At 37.7% G+C, this 18,480-nt stretch overlaps 1 protein-coding gene across 1 annotated transcript in view; it reads left to right on the top strand.

Annotated features, from left to right (window-relative positions):
* The window catches only part of LOC134001921 (disco-interacting protein 2 homolog C), a 60,578-nt gene extending 49,106 nt beyond the window's left edge, over positions 1 to 11,472 (top strand). The window contains exons 30-38 of the mRNA XM_062441104.1: positions 213 to 343; positions 1,770 to 1,938; positions 3,824 to 3,993; positions 4,263 to 4,361; positions 4,476 to 4,533; positions 8,530 to 8,604; positions 9,082 to 9,256; positions 9,351 to 9,474; positions 10,331 to 11,472. Coding sequence (XP_062297088.1) covers positions 213 to 343; positions 1,770 to 1,938; positions 3,824 to 3,993; positions 4,263 to 4,361; positions 4,476 to 4,533; positions 8,530 to 8,604; positions 9,082 to 9,256; positions 9,351 to 9,474; positions 10,331 to 10,583 — 1,254 coding nt within the window. The 3' untranslated portion in view covers positions 10,584 to 11,472. The remainder of the gene's footprint in view (positions 1 to 212; positions 344 to 1,769; positions 1,939 to 3,823; positions 3,994 to 4,262; positions 4,362 to 4,475; positions 4,534 to 8,529; positions 8,605 to 9,081; positions 9,257 to 9,350; positions 9,475 to 10,330) is intronic.
* The last annotated feature ends 7,008 nt before the right edge of the window (positions 11,473 to 18,480 follow it).

The raw sequence follows: 18,480 nt of genomic DNA on the forward strand, positions 1-18,480 counted from the left end.
CAGTGAAGGCTGTGTCCTCCTCCAGTTTACATCAAAGCAGATACATCTGTTAAAGTATGGAATATAAATCTGAGCAGGTCCACGTCTTTTTTTTAGTCATGAAAAAGTTTTACATGTGAATTTAAAGATTAACCATCCATCTTTCTATCCTGTTTCTTGTCTGTGTGTTTGTGTGTGTGTTGTCTCTCTCTCCTTCCCTCCCATCTCTCCAGATGTCTCATAATGCCGTCGGAGCCTTCTGTCGGTCTGTGAAGCTGCAGTGTGAGTTGTACCCGTCCAGAGAAGTGGCCATCTGTCTGGATCCCTACTGTGGCCTCGGCTTTGTCCTCTGGTGTCTCTGCAGGTTTGTGTAACCCTCAAATTTGTCCCTGCAGACGTACACACTATTAATTATGTATTTCACTCTTTTAAGTGTGCACCAGCAATGTAGTGCTGCACTTCCATGTGAGAGACACATTAAAAAGGAATCGACAGAGGCTGAGATATCCTGACTTTTAGCCCCTAGTATGAGTCAAGCTCTAAAAGCCTTTATTGTCATTGTACATTGCTATATAATGAGATTTGGAGAGCTACTCCAGCTCAGTGCAAGCATAGAAACACATAATTTTACTGTACTATTAGTAGCAACCACATTTATAAAAATAAAAAAAGAGTGGCTACTGCAGAAAAAATCATCATTTAATACTTGTATAACTATTGTTTTCTGTTAGTGTTATTAGAGGAACACTAATAGCAAACTAAAATCACAAAATTAGAGTGCAAAACATACCAATGAGTGCTTTTAAGTGCGGTGAGTGCTCTGCAATGCATAGTTAACAATCTTAAGATAATGTTAATGCACATTCAGTGCAGTCTGAGGTTAAAACAGCTGCTAGTTTTGAAGACTGAATTGCAGAACATTTAAATTATGTTTTTTAGACACTTACATACACATTTATTGACTTATTATAATGTTAGACCTGGCTTCACTTTTTTTCTTTCTTTTTTTCTGGCACAACCATCCATAGGACCAAAGAAATTCACAACAGTAGCATAAGGACATAAGCAATCATGCATTACTTCCCTGTGAATTCTCATTTAAACCATCAGATGTATGTAGAGTAAGAATAACTCCTGGAAGCTTCAGCCTCTGTCTCCTCCATGTCTGTGCATATGAAGCACCTCTAATGGCCATAAATCTGAGGTGGCTGATTCCAGTGCTCAGCTGTTCATTTAGTTTTGGCCATTTAATATCATTTATATGTTCCTCATAATCACTGGCAAGAGAGGGAAGCAAAATATCAAGTAATGTGTCATTGCAGTTCACCACAGTCTTGTTTCATCATAGACGTCTCGGATGCTCTCATTAAGATTTATGTCAGAGAGTCGTCTGGCCTCCTTTAGTAACAGGAAGAGAGATTCACAGCTGTCTGAAATGCTCCTCTCGTCTCGACCGTCTGTAAATCTTTCGGTCTGGTTAATTTTAAATTCTCTGCTCATAAGTTCTGAACTTGGCAAGACCAGATTTCTGCTGCTGAATGTCTTATGAATAAAACAGACTGCAAATCACTTTCAGTATGAGAACATCTCAATGACTTTAAAGCAACAATAACTCACATTTGCACCTGATTGTTATTAAGTGCTTTTGGCTCCCGGGTCTCTCTGGAAAATACATTTCGATCTCAACGAGACTGTTTATGTAACAGCTCAGATTCATTTTATTGCGTGCAACTATTTAAGGGGTCTGTGAATTAAGTGTGTGTGTGTGTGCGCGTGTGTGTTGTCTGCAGTGTGTATTCAGGCCACCAGTCCATCCTGATCCCTCCTGTGGAGCTGGAGTCCAACCCGGCCCTGTGGCTGCTGGCCGTCAGCCAGCTCAGGGTGCGAGACACCTTCTGCTCCTACAGCGTCATGGAGCTCTGCACCAAAGGACTCGGCCTGCAGACAGAGGCGCTCAAGGTCAGCAAGACACTGAAAAAACCTACAATACAAATAAATGTATGACATTGGTTTCATGTACAGTATATAGGATCTTTTTTACTGTGAGAACCTTTTTAGGATCTCAGAAGTGTACAGTTCCATTTACTGAAAGTGGCGTATGATGCAGTAAAAGCTGCTGATTGGTCACAAGCATCTCTGCTGCTAGAATAACTTTTATTCAGACTGAAAACAAACACTTCTTGTTGCTAGTATCGATATTTCCAATATTAGATCACAGTTTCCTGTTAGGTTATTGGACTTTGTAGCTGGTTTAGCTGAAGACGTTCATCATTAGGGAAACTCACATACCAGTAATATGTTTTTCATGGTAGTTCCTGTGGTTGCCATGGCAGCAGAACAAAAGTTAAATCATCATGAGTCTGACTGCAGCAGCAAAGAGTGAAGTTCAAGAGAGCAGTCGTGTTAACGTTCAAATCAATGGAGCTGCTGCCGGCAGTCTGGAAGCACCGTCGCTGTTTGACTGACAGATTTCAGTGTTACTTCTGAAATCTGTTTAGCTGCCAAGAGCTGACAAACCTACCAGCTGCTATTTAACAGCTTCATCATGACCACTTTTTCTTAATCTGCATCTGCACAGGTGCACTCAGTAGAACCCAGTTTGTCTTACAGCTAAATATGAACTGTGAGAAAATCCGCAACTCTGGAGTCAACTCGTCTCAGACTTTAACCGACTTCATTTGTCTGTCCTCAGCGGTAATAAACTCACACCGCCTCTGCCTGTTTGCTCAGCCTGAGGCCACATCTGAGTGCTGAAGTTAAAGCCACAGATGTCTCTGATTGGTCACTGATGGAAGCTGCAGAGTTAATTTTAGTGATTATCTTTCTGCAAGTCTCCATGGAGACTGAAGGTCGCACGCTGAGTGAAAAGTAGACATTTTCTTTACTAACTGGCTGATTTTTCAGTAAACACACACCTGTGTCATTTTGCTCCTTTAAAAGGTTCTGTAGTACATTTAGAAAAGTACAATGATTAAAGCCCACATTGTCTCTTCTACAGATTTTAATAGATGCAGATAACCTTGTTTGGATATTAAATTCACTGTTATAGTTTTGTTTAGTTTTTTTACTCAGCTCTTTAACAAGATAGCTTGATAAAATAATGTTAAAGTTTTGCTTTGCCTCCACTGTAAAGACTTTTGGCTCCACTGCAGTTAACATGACTCTGAAAAGTCCTAACTGTCTTCTCTCAGGTAACGTTACATGCAGCATTGGTACACTGAAACAAACAGATTAACCACAGAGTTCCACAGTTAAATAGCATGTAATTAATCAGTAGGAGGGTTAAGTATCCCCCCGACCCCAGTGAGGATGGAAGAAACATGTCAACATTCAGAACCGACGATGGTGGCTGAAGACATTTAGGAAAACATTTAACATACAGCAGGAGGAATGTTTTAACTTACAGGGCTCGAAAATTATCCCACAGTATATTTTTGTACTTTTGGTTCCTGTGTGGATGAATCTGCAGACGCATGATGCAGCCAGTTTAACTTTTCCCCGGCCCAGTGAGAGGTGGGCTCGGGAGACTGCGGCAGGTGGAGGTGGTGGCAGAGCTGCAGCTGCAGTCTGCATTAAATTACCACAGCAAAGCTATTTATTTTACAAAGTTTGTGAAGAGTAAATTCTGCTGACTAAAATACATTTGTTGGATCGTAGGGTTTTTGTTTCTGTGTTTTATTGCAGTTTAAATGTAGCCTATTATATGGATATTTAAACAGATGTCGGGAATATTAACAGACTGATCAGTTTTATGATAAAAACCCTCAGACGCATTCATAAATAAAGTTCCTCAGTCCTTTTTTTCCTGAGACCCTCTCTGAGACCTGTTTGTTCTCCCGCCCAGGCTCGGGGTCTGGATCTGTCCCGAGTTCGGGCTTGTGTGGTGGTGGCAGAGGAGAGGCCCAGGATGTCACTCACACACTCCTTCTCCAAACTCTTCAAAGACCTCGGCCTTCACCCACGATCCGTCAGCACGGCCTTCGGCTGCAGAGTTAACCTGGCTATCTGCCTGCAGGTACAGACAAAACACAGCAGCAGCTTCTGCACTCAGACTTTTATGTTTTCCTCAATCTAAAGAATCAGAGAAAGGGATCGTTTTAAGCTTGGTATCTGTACAAGTACCTCAACACTGCAAATGACATAAATCCATCTGTTAAAGTTTCACCACGTTAACAAGAGACAAAAAACACTCCAAAACAAAAATGTAAGTGGTAGTTCTTGTCTTCTGTCTGTCCTGGCCGGCTTTACAGTCACTGTGGCTCCCCAGTAACATTGAGTCTCTGATCACATGCTTATTGTCTGCGTTGTGATTGGCTGCAGGGCACTTCAGGACCGGACCCCACAACTGTGTACGTGGACATGAGGGCGCTGCGCCATGACAGGTACGACATCAACCATAAGTCATGTCAGCTTTCTTTTTTTGACCCTACACACCTGTCCCTACGACATTATGGTCTTATGATCAATTTTGACTTTTCCACATTTGTGTGTTTCAGGGTCCGGTTAGTGGAGAGAGGCTCTCCTCACAGTCTGCCTTTAATGGAATCTGGAAAGGTGAGTTAGATTTAGATTTAGATGTACGGAAGCTTTTTGGTGTCCACATACAGTACTGTGTTACATTTAGTTGACTTAATTATCACATTTCGGGTTGCAGGGTGGATCAAAAGACCACAAAATAAAAATAAACTTAAAACAAACTAAACTGCCCACTTACTATCATGTTAAAACCTCAAAACGGATACAATGAAAAACCACAGATGTCTATTTAATTAAATTGTTTTGCCCCTGGGATGCTCATTGAAGAGGTTTGTACAAGATTTATGTATAAACTGAGGAACTAATATCAGACAGTGGAAGTTGTTATTGAAATATAACAAATTAAATTGTACTAATATTGAATTTTAAACTTTCATTTTTCTATTGAGGAACATTTTAAATGAATCCCCTGTAAGAAAACCAATGACACAAACCAGATCACAATGAAAACACTTTACAGAAATACACAAGAAGCACTAAAACGGCCACAAATTGAAGGACAAAAGATTATTTATCAAGGATTATTTCTGCTGGGGACTGAATGTCCTCCCACAGTCAGTGAGTCAAAACAGACAGCTGGTTTGAGTCCGTGACGAGCCCTGAAACATCCTCCTTCCCTCCCTCCCTCCCTCCCTCCCTCCCCGTGTGTGTCTCTGTCTGCGGATATGTGGGTGTGGAGAACATCACATCACATTTATTGGAGTGTTGCCTCGTTTATTGGTTAAAAAAAACATCTTGTTGGCCTAAAAACTTTTGTCAGGTTCAGAATTTAGATTTCTTTTCACCTCGTCAGATCTGGTTTTACATGAGGAGAATTTAGGAGGGGAATTACTGGTCTGGGAGCGCATTCCATTTTAATTAATGTTTGATTGCATCAAAGACTTTTTCAGAGTGATAAAATGATAAGTTACAGTACAATAGATAATTGCTTTTCTGTTATCTTGAGATCACAAGTTATGTATTTTGTAGTTTTTCTAGTAATAACTCGTCATTTTCTGAAGAAAACAAAGGGTCAGATACTTGAGATAATAAAATAATTAATCCTTTATCACAAGAAAATGACTTTGTTGTCCAGAGATAACAGGACGTCGTCATCACAGGCTGGCAGATGGCATAGGAAGAAAATATCATAGCCTACAGTGTATGTCTCGCCCACAATTAGCAGACAATAGTCAAGTCAGTTTATTTATAGAGCACATTTAATGCAACATGTCTGGTGTCCCAGTTGTCAAAGACACATAATGTACCATGAACAGACAACTTGTACTCTTTCTTGTTCTTATTAAAGGGGACATGTTGTGCTTTTTGTGTTTTTATATTGTCATAAATTTAAACGTGGATCAGAGTTTAAAACTTGAGGTAAACGTGTTTAAACATGTCGCCTTCAAGTCTAAAGTCTTCAGTGGCTTCAGCTTCCTGCTCTGACCCTCTGAATGTAAAATTACCTCTGCTTCTTCCTGCCCACAAACCGCCATCCAGTGCTACTAAGTTTGTTCCAATTGCATATTTCAGATCTGAACGGGGCTTAAACATGTACAAATGTATTAATATGTTTGTATTTCAAGTAAGGAATGAGTAAAAAGTAGTGAAAGGCTTCTACTATAGTTTGTTTCCGTAGCCTCTGGAAACAGAGGAAGCTTCCTGAAGCTGACCAATCAGAATAGAGTAGATTTATCAGGAGGGGGGGCTTAAAGAGACAGGAGCTAAAACAGCCTGTTTCAGACAGAGGCTGAACTGAGGGGCTGCATAAAGAGCCAGTATGAGATGAATAAGTCGTTTTTAACCGGAAATAATCCAGTAGATTTTAAGAATATAAATGTAGACCAGGAAATGTGCATCTTCTTCTAAGATAACAATTTTGAATTCAGCTGAAGACCTAAAAACTGAACTAAGCTGAGCTAAACTGATCCGAAAGACAAACTTCAATCCTAAAGAATGGCTTAAAAATTAAAATCCAGGCATCAAGACAAAGGTAACAAATACTTTTGACCAAACCCAGAGAAAAAAAATGCTTCAAAGTTAAAACTGCATCTTGTATCATCTCATCCCCCTCTCACTCTTATACCTTCTTTGACTTTCAGCTGATGGATAAACTTTAAAAACTACTTGTTTGCAGCAGATTTACAGTAATAGAGGCAAAACTGAGTTTTCCTGCAGCCACACCAGTGTGCTGTTTTTAGTGCAGGAGAACATGACATTATACTCATCTGATCCCCGAGCAGCACTTACTTCAGTTTCATTACAGATCTCTTAGCAACTGGCAGCGCTGCATAACGTCTAAATATACAACAGTCAGCCCAGAGGAACCAGAACATGAACTTTGTTTATAATTGGTCCCATAACTTTGTGCAAGTACAGGTAGGTCAGGTTTGCTGGCATAAAACACAGAATCAGTGCTGTTTTAAACAATCCAACCTTATTCATGACTGATTAATTATAAACCAGCTGGTCAAATATGTTGTCTAAGATATGGTTTTAAATGTATGATGAATACCAGGAGGAGGATCACCTTAACATCATCAGTAACCTTTCTTTGTTCGGTTTTTTACTCTTATACAGTACTATTTAATACTATAACATTTTAGTTTAGACAGGCAGATTAGAGTTAGGCATCATCTTTAAATGGTTGTAACTAATTGCTTTAATTACAGTAAATAAATAATTAGCTTATGCTTTATAGTTATTAGTATATATAACTGCAAAGCTGTGAAACATTAAAAAGTTCTAAACAATTGTAAATGCCATTAAGTCCCAATCAATTTCATATAAAAAAGACCTGAAAGACAAATCACTAATCAAAATAGAGATTACAAAGTGTTTTACAAGCACAAAATTATAATGTAAATATCAAATTACACAAATGGAGACATATTTACCCAGATCGAATGGAATACACTGTCATTCATTATCTGTTTATACAGCAGCCTCTAGTTATAGAGTAAATGCATTAATAAACACATGTATTTTCTTACAATTAAATTACAGTGTGCTAAATATGGATAAACATCAGCCAAATTTGGGGTTTTTAAACTGGCAACCCAAAAATATTATTAGAAATTCACAAATAAAGTTTGATTTTTAAGAAAGATACCCTAGAGTTCTTGAATGTGACTAAACAACACTAAAAATAATGAAATGTGGATGAATTTGCTGCAGATATTGTGGGTAACAAATGTTGATTATTGTTTCACAAAGCCCAAGATGTCTTTTTCTGTCCTGATCAACAGTCTGCAACCCAAAGTCTACTGTCACAGTGGACTAAAGAAACCACCAAATACTCAAATTTAAGAAGCTAAAACCAGAGAAGCATTCAGCTTTTTTCTAAAAATAGTTAATCGATTATCCAAACAGTTGGCGATAAATCTACTCATGTTTAACAGATTCAGTTCACTGAGATACCTGCAGTTTTATGGATCGTGTTCATGCTGGTTTTATGATGTAAAAACAGTCGTGATGGTGGAGGAAAGTGAATCTTTGTGGAAGGTAAACTGACAGATCTTTTCTTGGAGTTTGATGAGACGTTCGTGTCTTTTCTTCCCCCACACTCACACAAAGAGAGGACGTCATGTTTCAGCGCTGGTCATCGATCAGCCTGGCGGTTATTTTGACTCACTGTGTGTGGGAGGAGGGAAAAAAAGAAATAAATAGGTTGTTTACCAGTCGATGCTTCCTGTCCTTTAATGCAGCTTGAACAGAGTGTTCACAGTTTATGTTTGTTGTGTTTGTGGAAAAATCTCCGAGGGCTGAAATCTAATAAACTGTGTTTCTGTATCTGTTACAACATTAAGAAAGAAAGAGAAAAAAACAACTAATCTGTCGTTTTTAATGTCAGATCAGTTTAGTGGAGATGAAGCACTGACACCTGAAATTTAAAGTATTACTACATTTTAAACATCTGTGTCTAATTTCATAGACGCATTTAGAACACAATCAAAGACTCATAAAAAAAGCTGTAACCATGGCAACTGTATTTTTATTTATTTTATTCTTAATTGTTTATTGGGTTTTTTTCAGATACTGCCAGGAGTTCGCATCATCATCGCAAACCCAGAGACCAAAGGACCGCTGGGAGACTCTCACCTTGGAGAGGTCGCCAGAAATAAACTATTTATCTGTTTATATTTTCTCTTTTCTTTTATTTCTTTCCTTTTTGTTCTTCCTGTCTCTTCTAGTCTTTCTTCTTTTCATTTCTTAGCTTCTGTGAAACTTGTCACTTCCCCTTCTGTCCTTTTTTTCCTTTTCCTTTTGTCCTTTTTCTTCTCCCATTTGTTTTTCTTTCTCTTTTTCTTTTACTAGCTTTATTTCCTTTGTTTCTTCCTTTTATTTTTTGTCTCTTATTTTCCCCTTTTTTCCCTTGTTTGTCATAAATCGTGTCAGTTCTTTTATAACTATATTATTTATTTTGATTGTTTGATTTTCTTTTTTTCTTTCCTTTTCTCTTTTTTATTCTTGTCAGTGTGTTCTTTGTGCTCTTTTTTCATCTCCTTTTCTTTTAGATTAGATTCTTAGATACGATTGTTTTTCAATAGATTTTTTTGGACTCTGACTGTTGTGCTCCTCTTGCAGATCTGGGTGCACAGCGCTCATAACGGCAGCGGTTACTACAGCGGTTACGGAGAGGAGGTTCTCCAGTCCGACCACTTCAACTCCAGGCTCAGTTTTGGAGACACTCAGACAGTCTGGGCGAGGACGGGCTATTTGGGCTTTCTGCGCCGCACCGAGCTCACCGACGCCAACGGAGGTCATTTGTTCTCCCTTTTCCATTTTCTCAGTTGATTCTCTCCATTCTCTACATCAGCACCAACATGTCCTCGCTCTCTTTTTTGTGTGAACAGAGAGACATGATGCTCTGTTTGTGGTCGGAGCGCTGGAGGAGGCCATGGAGCTGCGAGGGATGAGGTACCACCCCATCGACATCGAGACCTCCGTCATCCGTGCACACAAGAGCATCATGGAGTGGTGGGTCACAGTTTGATCTCTCGCCAGTTTTCAAACAGACAGACAGACTTGAAGGGAACTGAAAATGGATGTTTATCACTCCTTTATTTTTCTTGAAGCTTCCAGACTCTGGTTGTGTTTCAGAAATGTTTAAAGAGTAATGAAACAACTGCTGCTTTCAGCTTGTCCCCATTCTGTGAAAATCTTTTCTTTCCTTTCCTCTGTTTTATTCTTGTCAGTGTGTTCTTTGTGGTCTTTTTTCGTCTCCTTTGTCTTTAACTTTCTCTGTGAAAATCAACCAAAGTGGGGTGGGCTTCCTTAGTTTTACCTCCAGTAACTGTATATTGTGATATTAATATATCAGGATATATTCTGGGAATTGGGAAATCATTTATAGAAGCGAATGTAATCTAAGAAATCAAATCACATTGATGCACAAATCCAACAAATGTATAAATAATTAGAGATTTTAAAAGGGTAGAGACTTTCTCAGCAACGTCTGATGTGACAGATTTCTATGGTCTCATTGTATACATCCTTATTTGGCACAAACCTAACTTCTACCAGTTGAGGGCATACAGATTTTTTGCCCACCTGCCGTAGATCAAACTCAAGCAAAGACTAAATTTTCAAACCAAGAGAAAATGTCTTGGTCCAGTTTTACCCACAAAAACAGCATTTAAGCTTTTATCTCTAACTGGATTTCTGACATCATCTGTAGTGTATCTTTATCACTGTTACAAATGTTAGATGAGAGTTCTTCAGCTTGCTGTGAAGTGTTTCTGCTCTCTGGTGGCCAAAAAAGGCAAATACTGCAGCTTTGAAAACAGATCCAGTCAATAAATCTGATTCTAAATTTAATCTCTGTCCTCCTCAGCGCGGTCTTCCCCTGGACCAACCTGCTGGTGGTGGTGGTGGAGCTGGAGGGCTCTGAGCAGGAAGCCCTGGACCTGGTTCCCATGGTGACCAAGGCGGTGCTGGAGGAGCACTACCTGATCGTGGGCGTCGTCGTGGTGACGGACATAGGCGTCATCCCCATCAATTCTCGTGGCGAGAAACAGCGCATGCACCTCCGCGACGGTTTCTTACAAGACCAGCTAGACCCCATCTACGTGGCCTACAACATGTAGCCTGAGTGTGCGTGTGTGTGTTTGTGTGTGTGTTTAGGAATGAGCGAGAGAGAGCGAGCATGCATTTGTATGCCATGCATATCGCCGTTGTTGTTCATTTATTTCCCCAAATCAAGATGTACTGTATTTTTGAACCTGCATATGGTGTGGTCTTAAGTCGTCCGTTTTCTTTAAAGTCGTGTTGTGCTGGTTGGTTGGTTGATTGATTGATTGATTGATTGATTGATTGATTGATTGATTGATTGGCTGATTAATTGATTGATTGATTGCTCAGTGGTGGTATGACCATTTTCACACCCCCATTTAATCTCGTGACCGTTACCAGGAGCTTGTCACTGTAGAAAGCCTTAGGGGAACACTGTGTACAGGGCAGAAGCTCTAGTCGTCACACCGCGTGTCGTTTTAGGAGGTAAAAGTAGAGAGAGAAAAATAATAAAGACTAATAAAGATCTGTCATCATGTTTTACTGGTCGATTCAAAAAAAAAAGAAAAAAAATCCCAGATTTGTGGTATTATTTCAATTAGAACAGGGGCAGCCAGATTATTGTAAAAATATAAATATTGTACATAGACATAATAATCTATATGGAGAGGTACCTAAAACACAATGAGGTATAGTAGCCCCTATATGCAGCTCTCTCCACCCGCACCCTGTGTGTATGTGTGTGTGTCTGCAGTGTGTGTGTGTGTGTGTGTCTCTGTCTGTGAGTGTGTTCATCCGTCTGTTCATGTGTGACAGGGACATTTTCTGTAGTTCGAATGTGAATCAAACGCCGACTACAAACAGATTTTATCCACAGACGATCAAAGAAGAAAAGCTTTTATTAAGACTTGAAAAACTAAAAGCAGAACCACTGAAAACATCTTTTTAAAAAAACAAAAAACACAAAAAAAACAACTAGATGTGTTTTCAGTGTCCGAAGTGTCTCAGAAAAATCACACAGATTTATCTTTTCTGAATCTTTTTTAATTTCTCGTGATCTTTCTGACCTCTGAACTATTTCATGGCAAAGAATAAAAAAACACCACAAATTCAAGCAAAAGGAAAGTGCAATGGTTTCAATACAGTAGTTCATTTAAAGCAACATTTCAACATGCACACTAATCATCATCTTTCATCCTATCAGTCAGCAAGCTTTTCAACTTATCTTACTTGATTACTTGCAGTACACCTGTGAAATTCCGTCCCCAAAGCATCTTTCTTACCAAGCAAAGTCCACTGTGTGAATATGAAAGAATAGAAGGGAAGATTATTATTATATTATTTAAAGGGAGTTTATGGGAAACGAGGTGTTTTGTCCCAGTTTTAGATCAAAGGGAACTGAAGACTTAACAGCCTCGACGTGTTGCTGCAGTTGTTTTACATTTACTTGTTTAAAACAGCCAATTAGAGCGCGGTTGTTAGGATAAAGGGAGCAACAGACAAAGTTTACATGGGAAAGCTAATTTTGTAGCAATAATGCCCAAAAAGACGTTCTTCACTGCAGGGATTAATCCTCTCTAGATTCAAGACATGACATGAAATCAGCAACAAGTCCGACTGAAATGAAATGAATGTTTACTACATCATATATATATATCTGAGCTGCAAATAACTTCCTGTGTTGTCCTTTGAGAAAAAATTCAGGGAAGTAATATATTTAGTTTCATTAGACAAATTAATTAAATACCACTAGTTCCTGCTCACACAGCAGGAGCCCCTCTTTCCATACAGCCAATCACATCTTTGCGTAAAGCGTGTTGTTCTATTATATAGGCGTGAGTCACACTAAGCCTGATAGCCTCCTGCTACACATCGTGAGCCACAGACTCTGAACAACAGCCCACATCAGCTTTCCTGCTAAAGTCTCTGTATTATCCAACTTAGAGTCATGGACACACATCTTGTCCTGCAGCGTAGCTTATTAAACGAGCCACCAAACAAACATTCACTGGGGAAAAGTGCAGCGCTAACTGCATTAGCTGCTAACCGGCTGCTATTGTCAGACAACGAGACGCCCCCTAGTGTGAGAAACTCCTGTTCTTAACTGTTTTTAACAACAGAAGATATTAGTTAATACTTTAAATATTTAACGTTTGACATTTCTTATATTGAAATACACACAATTACAGGAGAATAACAATTGTTTTTTTCATCACATCATAGTAAGAAGTGAAAACATGTCATTACCACAAAAAAAGTTGTGATTAATTTAAGTTATATGACAAAAACCTACATAAAAATCTGCACTAAAACATCTTTCTGAAACAAATTGTTTTATTTTGTTGAAGACAAGAATCCCCAGTAAAGAACGTCCTCTGGGCTTTGGTACAACAGTTACCACCTTATGTGCACTGACTCTTGAAATATAGTAAGAATGCAAAAGAATAAAGAGAGATATTTAACTGTAAAAAGATTTTAAAATAATTTGGGATAAAGTGATTTATCCCAAAAATAGTAGTGATCAAGGCTTCCTGGCTAACTGTGAAATATGAGAACTATCTGCACAGTTTGGAGGGACACTGCAGGATATATAGAAAAACTTTATTCAAAGTATTGACGTTATTTAAATTCATCCATGAACATATTTGTTTACATTCCTGTGGGGGAAAAAAGTATCTAAAGACATCATCTCATCGTTCTTCTTTTGTTTCTTGTCGACGTCTGTCTCTTCGTCTTTTATCATCGTTTGTCTTTTTATCAGAAGAAAAAAATCTTTATGCATATCAGAAGTTGCTTAGCGCTTGTTTGGCTAACATAGCAGTTTGGGTTTGTTGGTAGCAGCGTAGCGGTCATGTTTCAGTCCCTGAGTGAGTGTGTGTGTGTTTGTGTGTATGTGTATGTGTGTGTGTGTGTGTTAGAGAGAGAGAAAAAGAAGTGGAGGTTGTTGAACAAGAAGGAAATCCCATCAGAAACCCAGAGGACTCGTCTGTGTGTTGGGAGATGGGAGAGAGACCGCATGGTGTGTGTGATTGTGTGTGTGTGTGTGTGTGTGTGTGTGTGTGTGTGTGTGTGTGTGTGTGTGTGTGTGTGTGTGTGTGTGTGTGTGTGTGTGTGTGTGTGTGTGTGTTAGGTGTGTATGTATGTGTGTGTGTATATTGTATGTAAATAGTGTTGATTTTGTACGGTACAAGTGTGTGTGACTTGTTTTGTACACATGATAAAAAAGATTAAATGACACTTTTATAAGAGCCTGCTATTGGCTCACCGTCACACTATACAGTGCAATAAAGTGCTTTGATTGGCTACAACTGAGACTGTTTTATTATTTGGACTCATTTCATCATTAATGTCACATGACTAGTTAGTTTTAGGTCTGTGCATGTTTCATATTAGAAACTTAAATATTAAAATGAAAAAGAATGAGTTGTTTTATTTTCTACGGAGTCAAGGAAAGGCCACGAAGAAATAAAATAAGTCATTTGTGCTCTCAATTTAATAATGAATGCTCAATTTAGTCATTTGTGCTCTTGATTTAAACATTTGTGCTTTTAATTTAGTAATTGGAGCTCATTTTCATAATTCACACTCGATCTAGTAATAAGTGCTCTCAATTTAGTAATTAGTGTTCTAGATTTAATCATTTGTGTTCTTGATTCAATAACCAGTGCTCAATTTTGTAGTTAGTGCTCTTTATTTGATGATTAGTGCTCTATTTAGTAATTAGTGCTCAATTTTATAATTTGTCTTCTCAATTTAATAATTAGTGCTCTATTTAGTTATTAGTGTTTTTTATTTATTCATTTGTGCTCTCAATTTAATAATTAGCACTTGCTTTTGTAAATTTGTGCTCTTTACTTAATAATTTGTGTTTTCAGTTTAATAATTAGTGCTCAATTTAGTAGTTAGTGCCTTTGATCTATAGTTAGTGCTCTTGATTTAGTAATTAGTGAGCTGTAAAGTTTACAAAATAAACAGCAGGTCTCACAAACTACTGAACATTAGTTTTTATAACTCTGAGACATTTTGATGTATGTATATTGACGTTTGGATCATTTCTGATTCACTTAACACAGGCAAATGTCTTCTAGCGGGTCATTTACCTACTTTAAATACATTTTCTTTTAGTTCTTACATTTATCTTGATTCTGTGTCGTTAAAAAATCTAATAATGAAGTAAAATTCTTTATCAAATATCAAAAAGGCCAAACTAAAAAGTGAAGGTTGTTGTGTTTGCAGGTTGTTTCAGGCCAAACATTTTTATTTCTGCTGCGTTCAGTGACGACGATCCAGCAGAAACTTCAGTGAGATGCTGCTGATCATCCTCATCATCAAACACACTTCAGCTACTGTCAGCGCTGTGCTTTGTTCTGTCTTTATGATCCTTCTTCCTCTTTAATCTCTCTTTTTTATCTTCTGTTTCATCTCTTCTATAAGCCTCCTGTCAGCGTCTCCCTGCTTTTAAAGTAATAATTGACCACAGAAGTTGCTCTTACTGTTTTATGTCTCTGACTACACAGATATTAAAATAACAGTCAGTATATTTTGCTTTTAAATTAAATTAGCCTAAAATAAATATAATAAATAATTGTACCACTGTTGATATATCATATTTGTTTTATACAGTACCTTAAGTAACCTGAAATTCTTGGAGCGAAGCAGCAAAGATTTATGGGACATGTAGGCTTAATTTGGAGAAACAAGACCAATGCATTGTGTATTGCAGGTCGCCTTTAATGTTTGCAACTTTTAAAAACATCCCTTGAAACATCCATCTGACAAAATATCACTATAAGGTCCATTTAGTAGTTGCACTGGAGCCTTTGACTGTATCACAAAGTCTTCTTCAGCAGATATAATTTGCTTTATAGAAGTGACATTGTTAAATATATGAGCACAGTGAATACACTGTAAAAAAAAAAAATCACACAGAAATTCAGTGAAATCTAATCATCTTTGTCACTAATTTAACACAGACTGGAAAGTTTACTTCATTTCAATTTAATTAATTTTAAAAATGTATCATTTTCATTTTTTAGTCCATTTCAGAATCTCATAGTTCAATGACCGTTCTGAGAGTTAAGTCAACTCTGACTTTGTTGAAGTGTCTTGACGTTAACAGACTTCCCGGCATGCATTGTTTGAGAGTTTAATCTCTCCAGAGACTCTTTGTAGTTTAAAGAAAACACATGAGGGAAACTTGCTGTGTGACTTTGGTACAATCTGGTTCCAACTACAGCAGCCACATCTGTAAATTATTTGTAACAACTGAGGAAGTGAGTCTATAAATAAAAAGCATCATCTACACTTCACTGTTGAGATGTTCTGCAGAGATCTAACATTCATAACAGGTGACAGCTTCGGTTCATAAAGAGTGTCAGCTGTTCTGTCTGTCAGTCAGAAGACATCTGCACTTGTTATAAAGCCCTTCAGTCTATTTATCTCACATCTTTTCTGCAGTTTTAGGCAAATTCACTTCTGTCTGGTTTTACATTTTCAAAACTCATCAGACAACTTTGAAGTAATTATTCAACTTAAGTTCAGTTAAATCACATTTTTAAAGCAGCAGAGAAACTCACATTTCTAACATGAACCAGCTTAATATGTTTTATATTGTTGGAGATAATTAAATATGTGTATTATATGGAGAGAAAATAACTCTTGTCTGGCAGCTTTGCATTAATTGTTTATTTACAGAACTTTTTACTCTTTCCAGTCCTCTCTCCATCTCTCAGTTTTCCCAGAGGCAGACTGGTTTTATTGGCTCACTTTCACTGATAATAAAAACCATAACCATAAAATGAAGACAAGTTAAAACAAACAAACATCATACATCCAAATTATATTTTCAGAAATGCTCATAAATGGATAAACAGTCAGAAACAAACACAATTAAAGTGTAAAAATACTCTTAAACTCTTTTTCCTTCCTCGTTAATCTTTTTACTTTCTGTTTCTGATTTCCTCTCCTCCTGTCTGTCTGATCAGACTATATATCTGCAGTAAAAGCTTCAGTTGTTAATGTATTAAGAGTCACAAATGACTAATGATCTGTGGTTTCAGCAGATGGAGGTAAGTTCCCATCTTTTCTAATCCTGCGTTCTTTCATCCACCACAAATACCTTTAAACTTACAGTGATGTCAGATCAGCTGAAAGCATTATTCATGTTGGTGACTTCTCCTCGAGCACAGACACTAAGATATACAGTATATTCTCTGCAGGTAGTGAAACAGACAATAAGACAAAAAAGATGATTACTCCAACAAAACAGTACTTCAGATTTTTTAGTTAAACTCTTTAAAATAAACAAACTATTTGACATTTTAAAAATAAACATCAGGCAAAATGATATAACTTTCCTACAACACTCAGTCTAAACTCTTCCTCTTGTTGACATGCAGGATGAGATATCATAAAAACTTATGGTGTTAACAGTTCACAGAAGAGGACTTTTCAGTGACCTCCTCACCCTTTTCTTTAGCATCATCATCATCCATTAAATCTATGATCTCTACAGCTTCCTGTGGATGTTATCTGATGTTTAGTTCACATATTCAAGTTTATCGTTATCACAACCACACAAAAACACTAATGCAGGTCTCTGAAGCCTTAAATAAAACAAAATAAGTAAATACATTTCACATTTTCAGGTTTTTACAGTTTTATTTTTCATTTCCAGCTGCAGTGAGGAAGCTGCTACGATGGACAGCCGGACAAAAAAACATAAAAGTAAAAAGAACAAACAACAGATATATTTTTTTATTCCATGCATTTGTCTTTCTGGTCAAAACCTGCATGTGCCTACATTATCCACAATGCAACCCTGATTGTTATGCATTCTTGCATTTCTGCAGAATGTAGTAAATTAAACCAAATAAATGCAGGCTGAATCTTGTTGTGTATTTAATATGTCTATAAAGTTAATATATGATGTTATGATGTATTCATATTAAAGTGGCTCATTGATAATATCAATATAATATAAACAGTACCTACTGTAGGTTAAAGATGCAACCAACAGTCCAAAACTCAAAGATATTCAAAGAAAACTTAAAATCATTATATTTGAGGAGCTGAAACCTTTTATTTTTTGGCATATTTGATTAAAAAAATATTAAATGATAATTCAGTTAGCAAAATAGGTGCTGATTAATCGATCAATCATTGCAGCTATGGCTGTATTGTGTCCATTCTGAGGTTATTATAAGTCTTTCTGCAAAGTCAGACAGTTTTCAATGTTGTCTTAATGTTTTATTCTTCTATTTAGATTTTTTTTTATACTTGTGTACAGTGATGTTTTGGCTTTTATATGTTTTTCTATTCTAGGGTAAATAAATTAAAGTTCAGCAGATGTAATCATAGTTTAATAAAGACCCTATAAGAGCCCAAGGACCAGTATTTGGGAACCAATAAGTTACTGTAACAAGTTTTTATTATTGCAGGAGTTCTGAGTTGAGTTCTCCCACAAGAGGTCGCTGTTGTTGTTTCTCTCTCTCTCTCACACACACACACACACACACACACACACACACACACACACACACACACACACACACACACACACACACACACACACACACACGCACACACACACACACACACACACACACTCAGAGCTCCCAGGAAGCTCTTTCGGGTCTTGTATGGCGGCGGGAGCGCGCATCAGTCCGCTGTGTCCTTAGGGACACGTGTGACGGGGACGCGCTTCTGATTTGAAAGTGAAGGGAGAGTGAAGCAGACCACCGCCTCACTGCAGCTCTACACATCGGAGCTCCCACACCTCCACTTGCTCCTCCACATACAGTTGGTGTGAATGTTTTACTCAAACCTTCATTTTTGGAAAACACTGAATCCTTTTTTGTTTGTTTTGTTTTTTGGGGTTTTTTGCGCCAAAGTCACTGGTCACAAAACTGGTGACGTGTTAAACTAATTGTGACTGGATGTTTTCTCAGCCTGAGGTTTGGTGACATTAACTTT

The sequence above is a fragment of the Scomber scombrus genome, chromosome 20 (assembly GCF_963691925.1).
Source record: "Scomber scombrus chromosome 20, fScoSco1.1, whole genome shotgun sequence".
NCBI classification, from domain to species: Eukaryota; Metazoa; Chordata; class Actinopteri; order Scombriformes; family Scombridae; genus Scomber; species Scomber scombrus.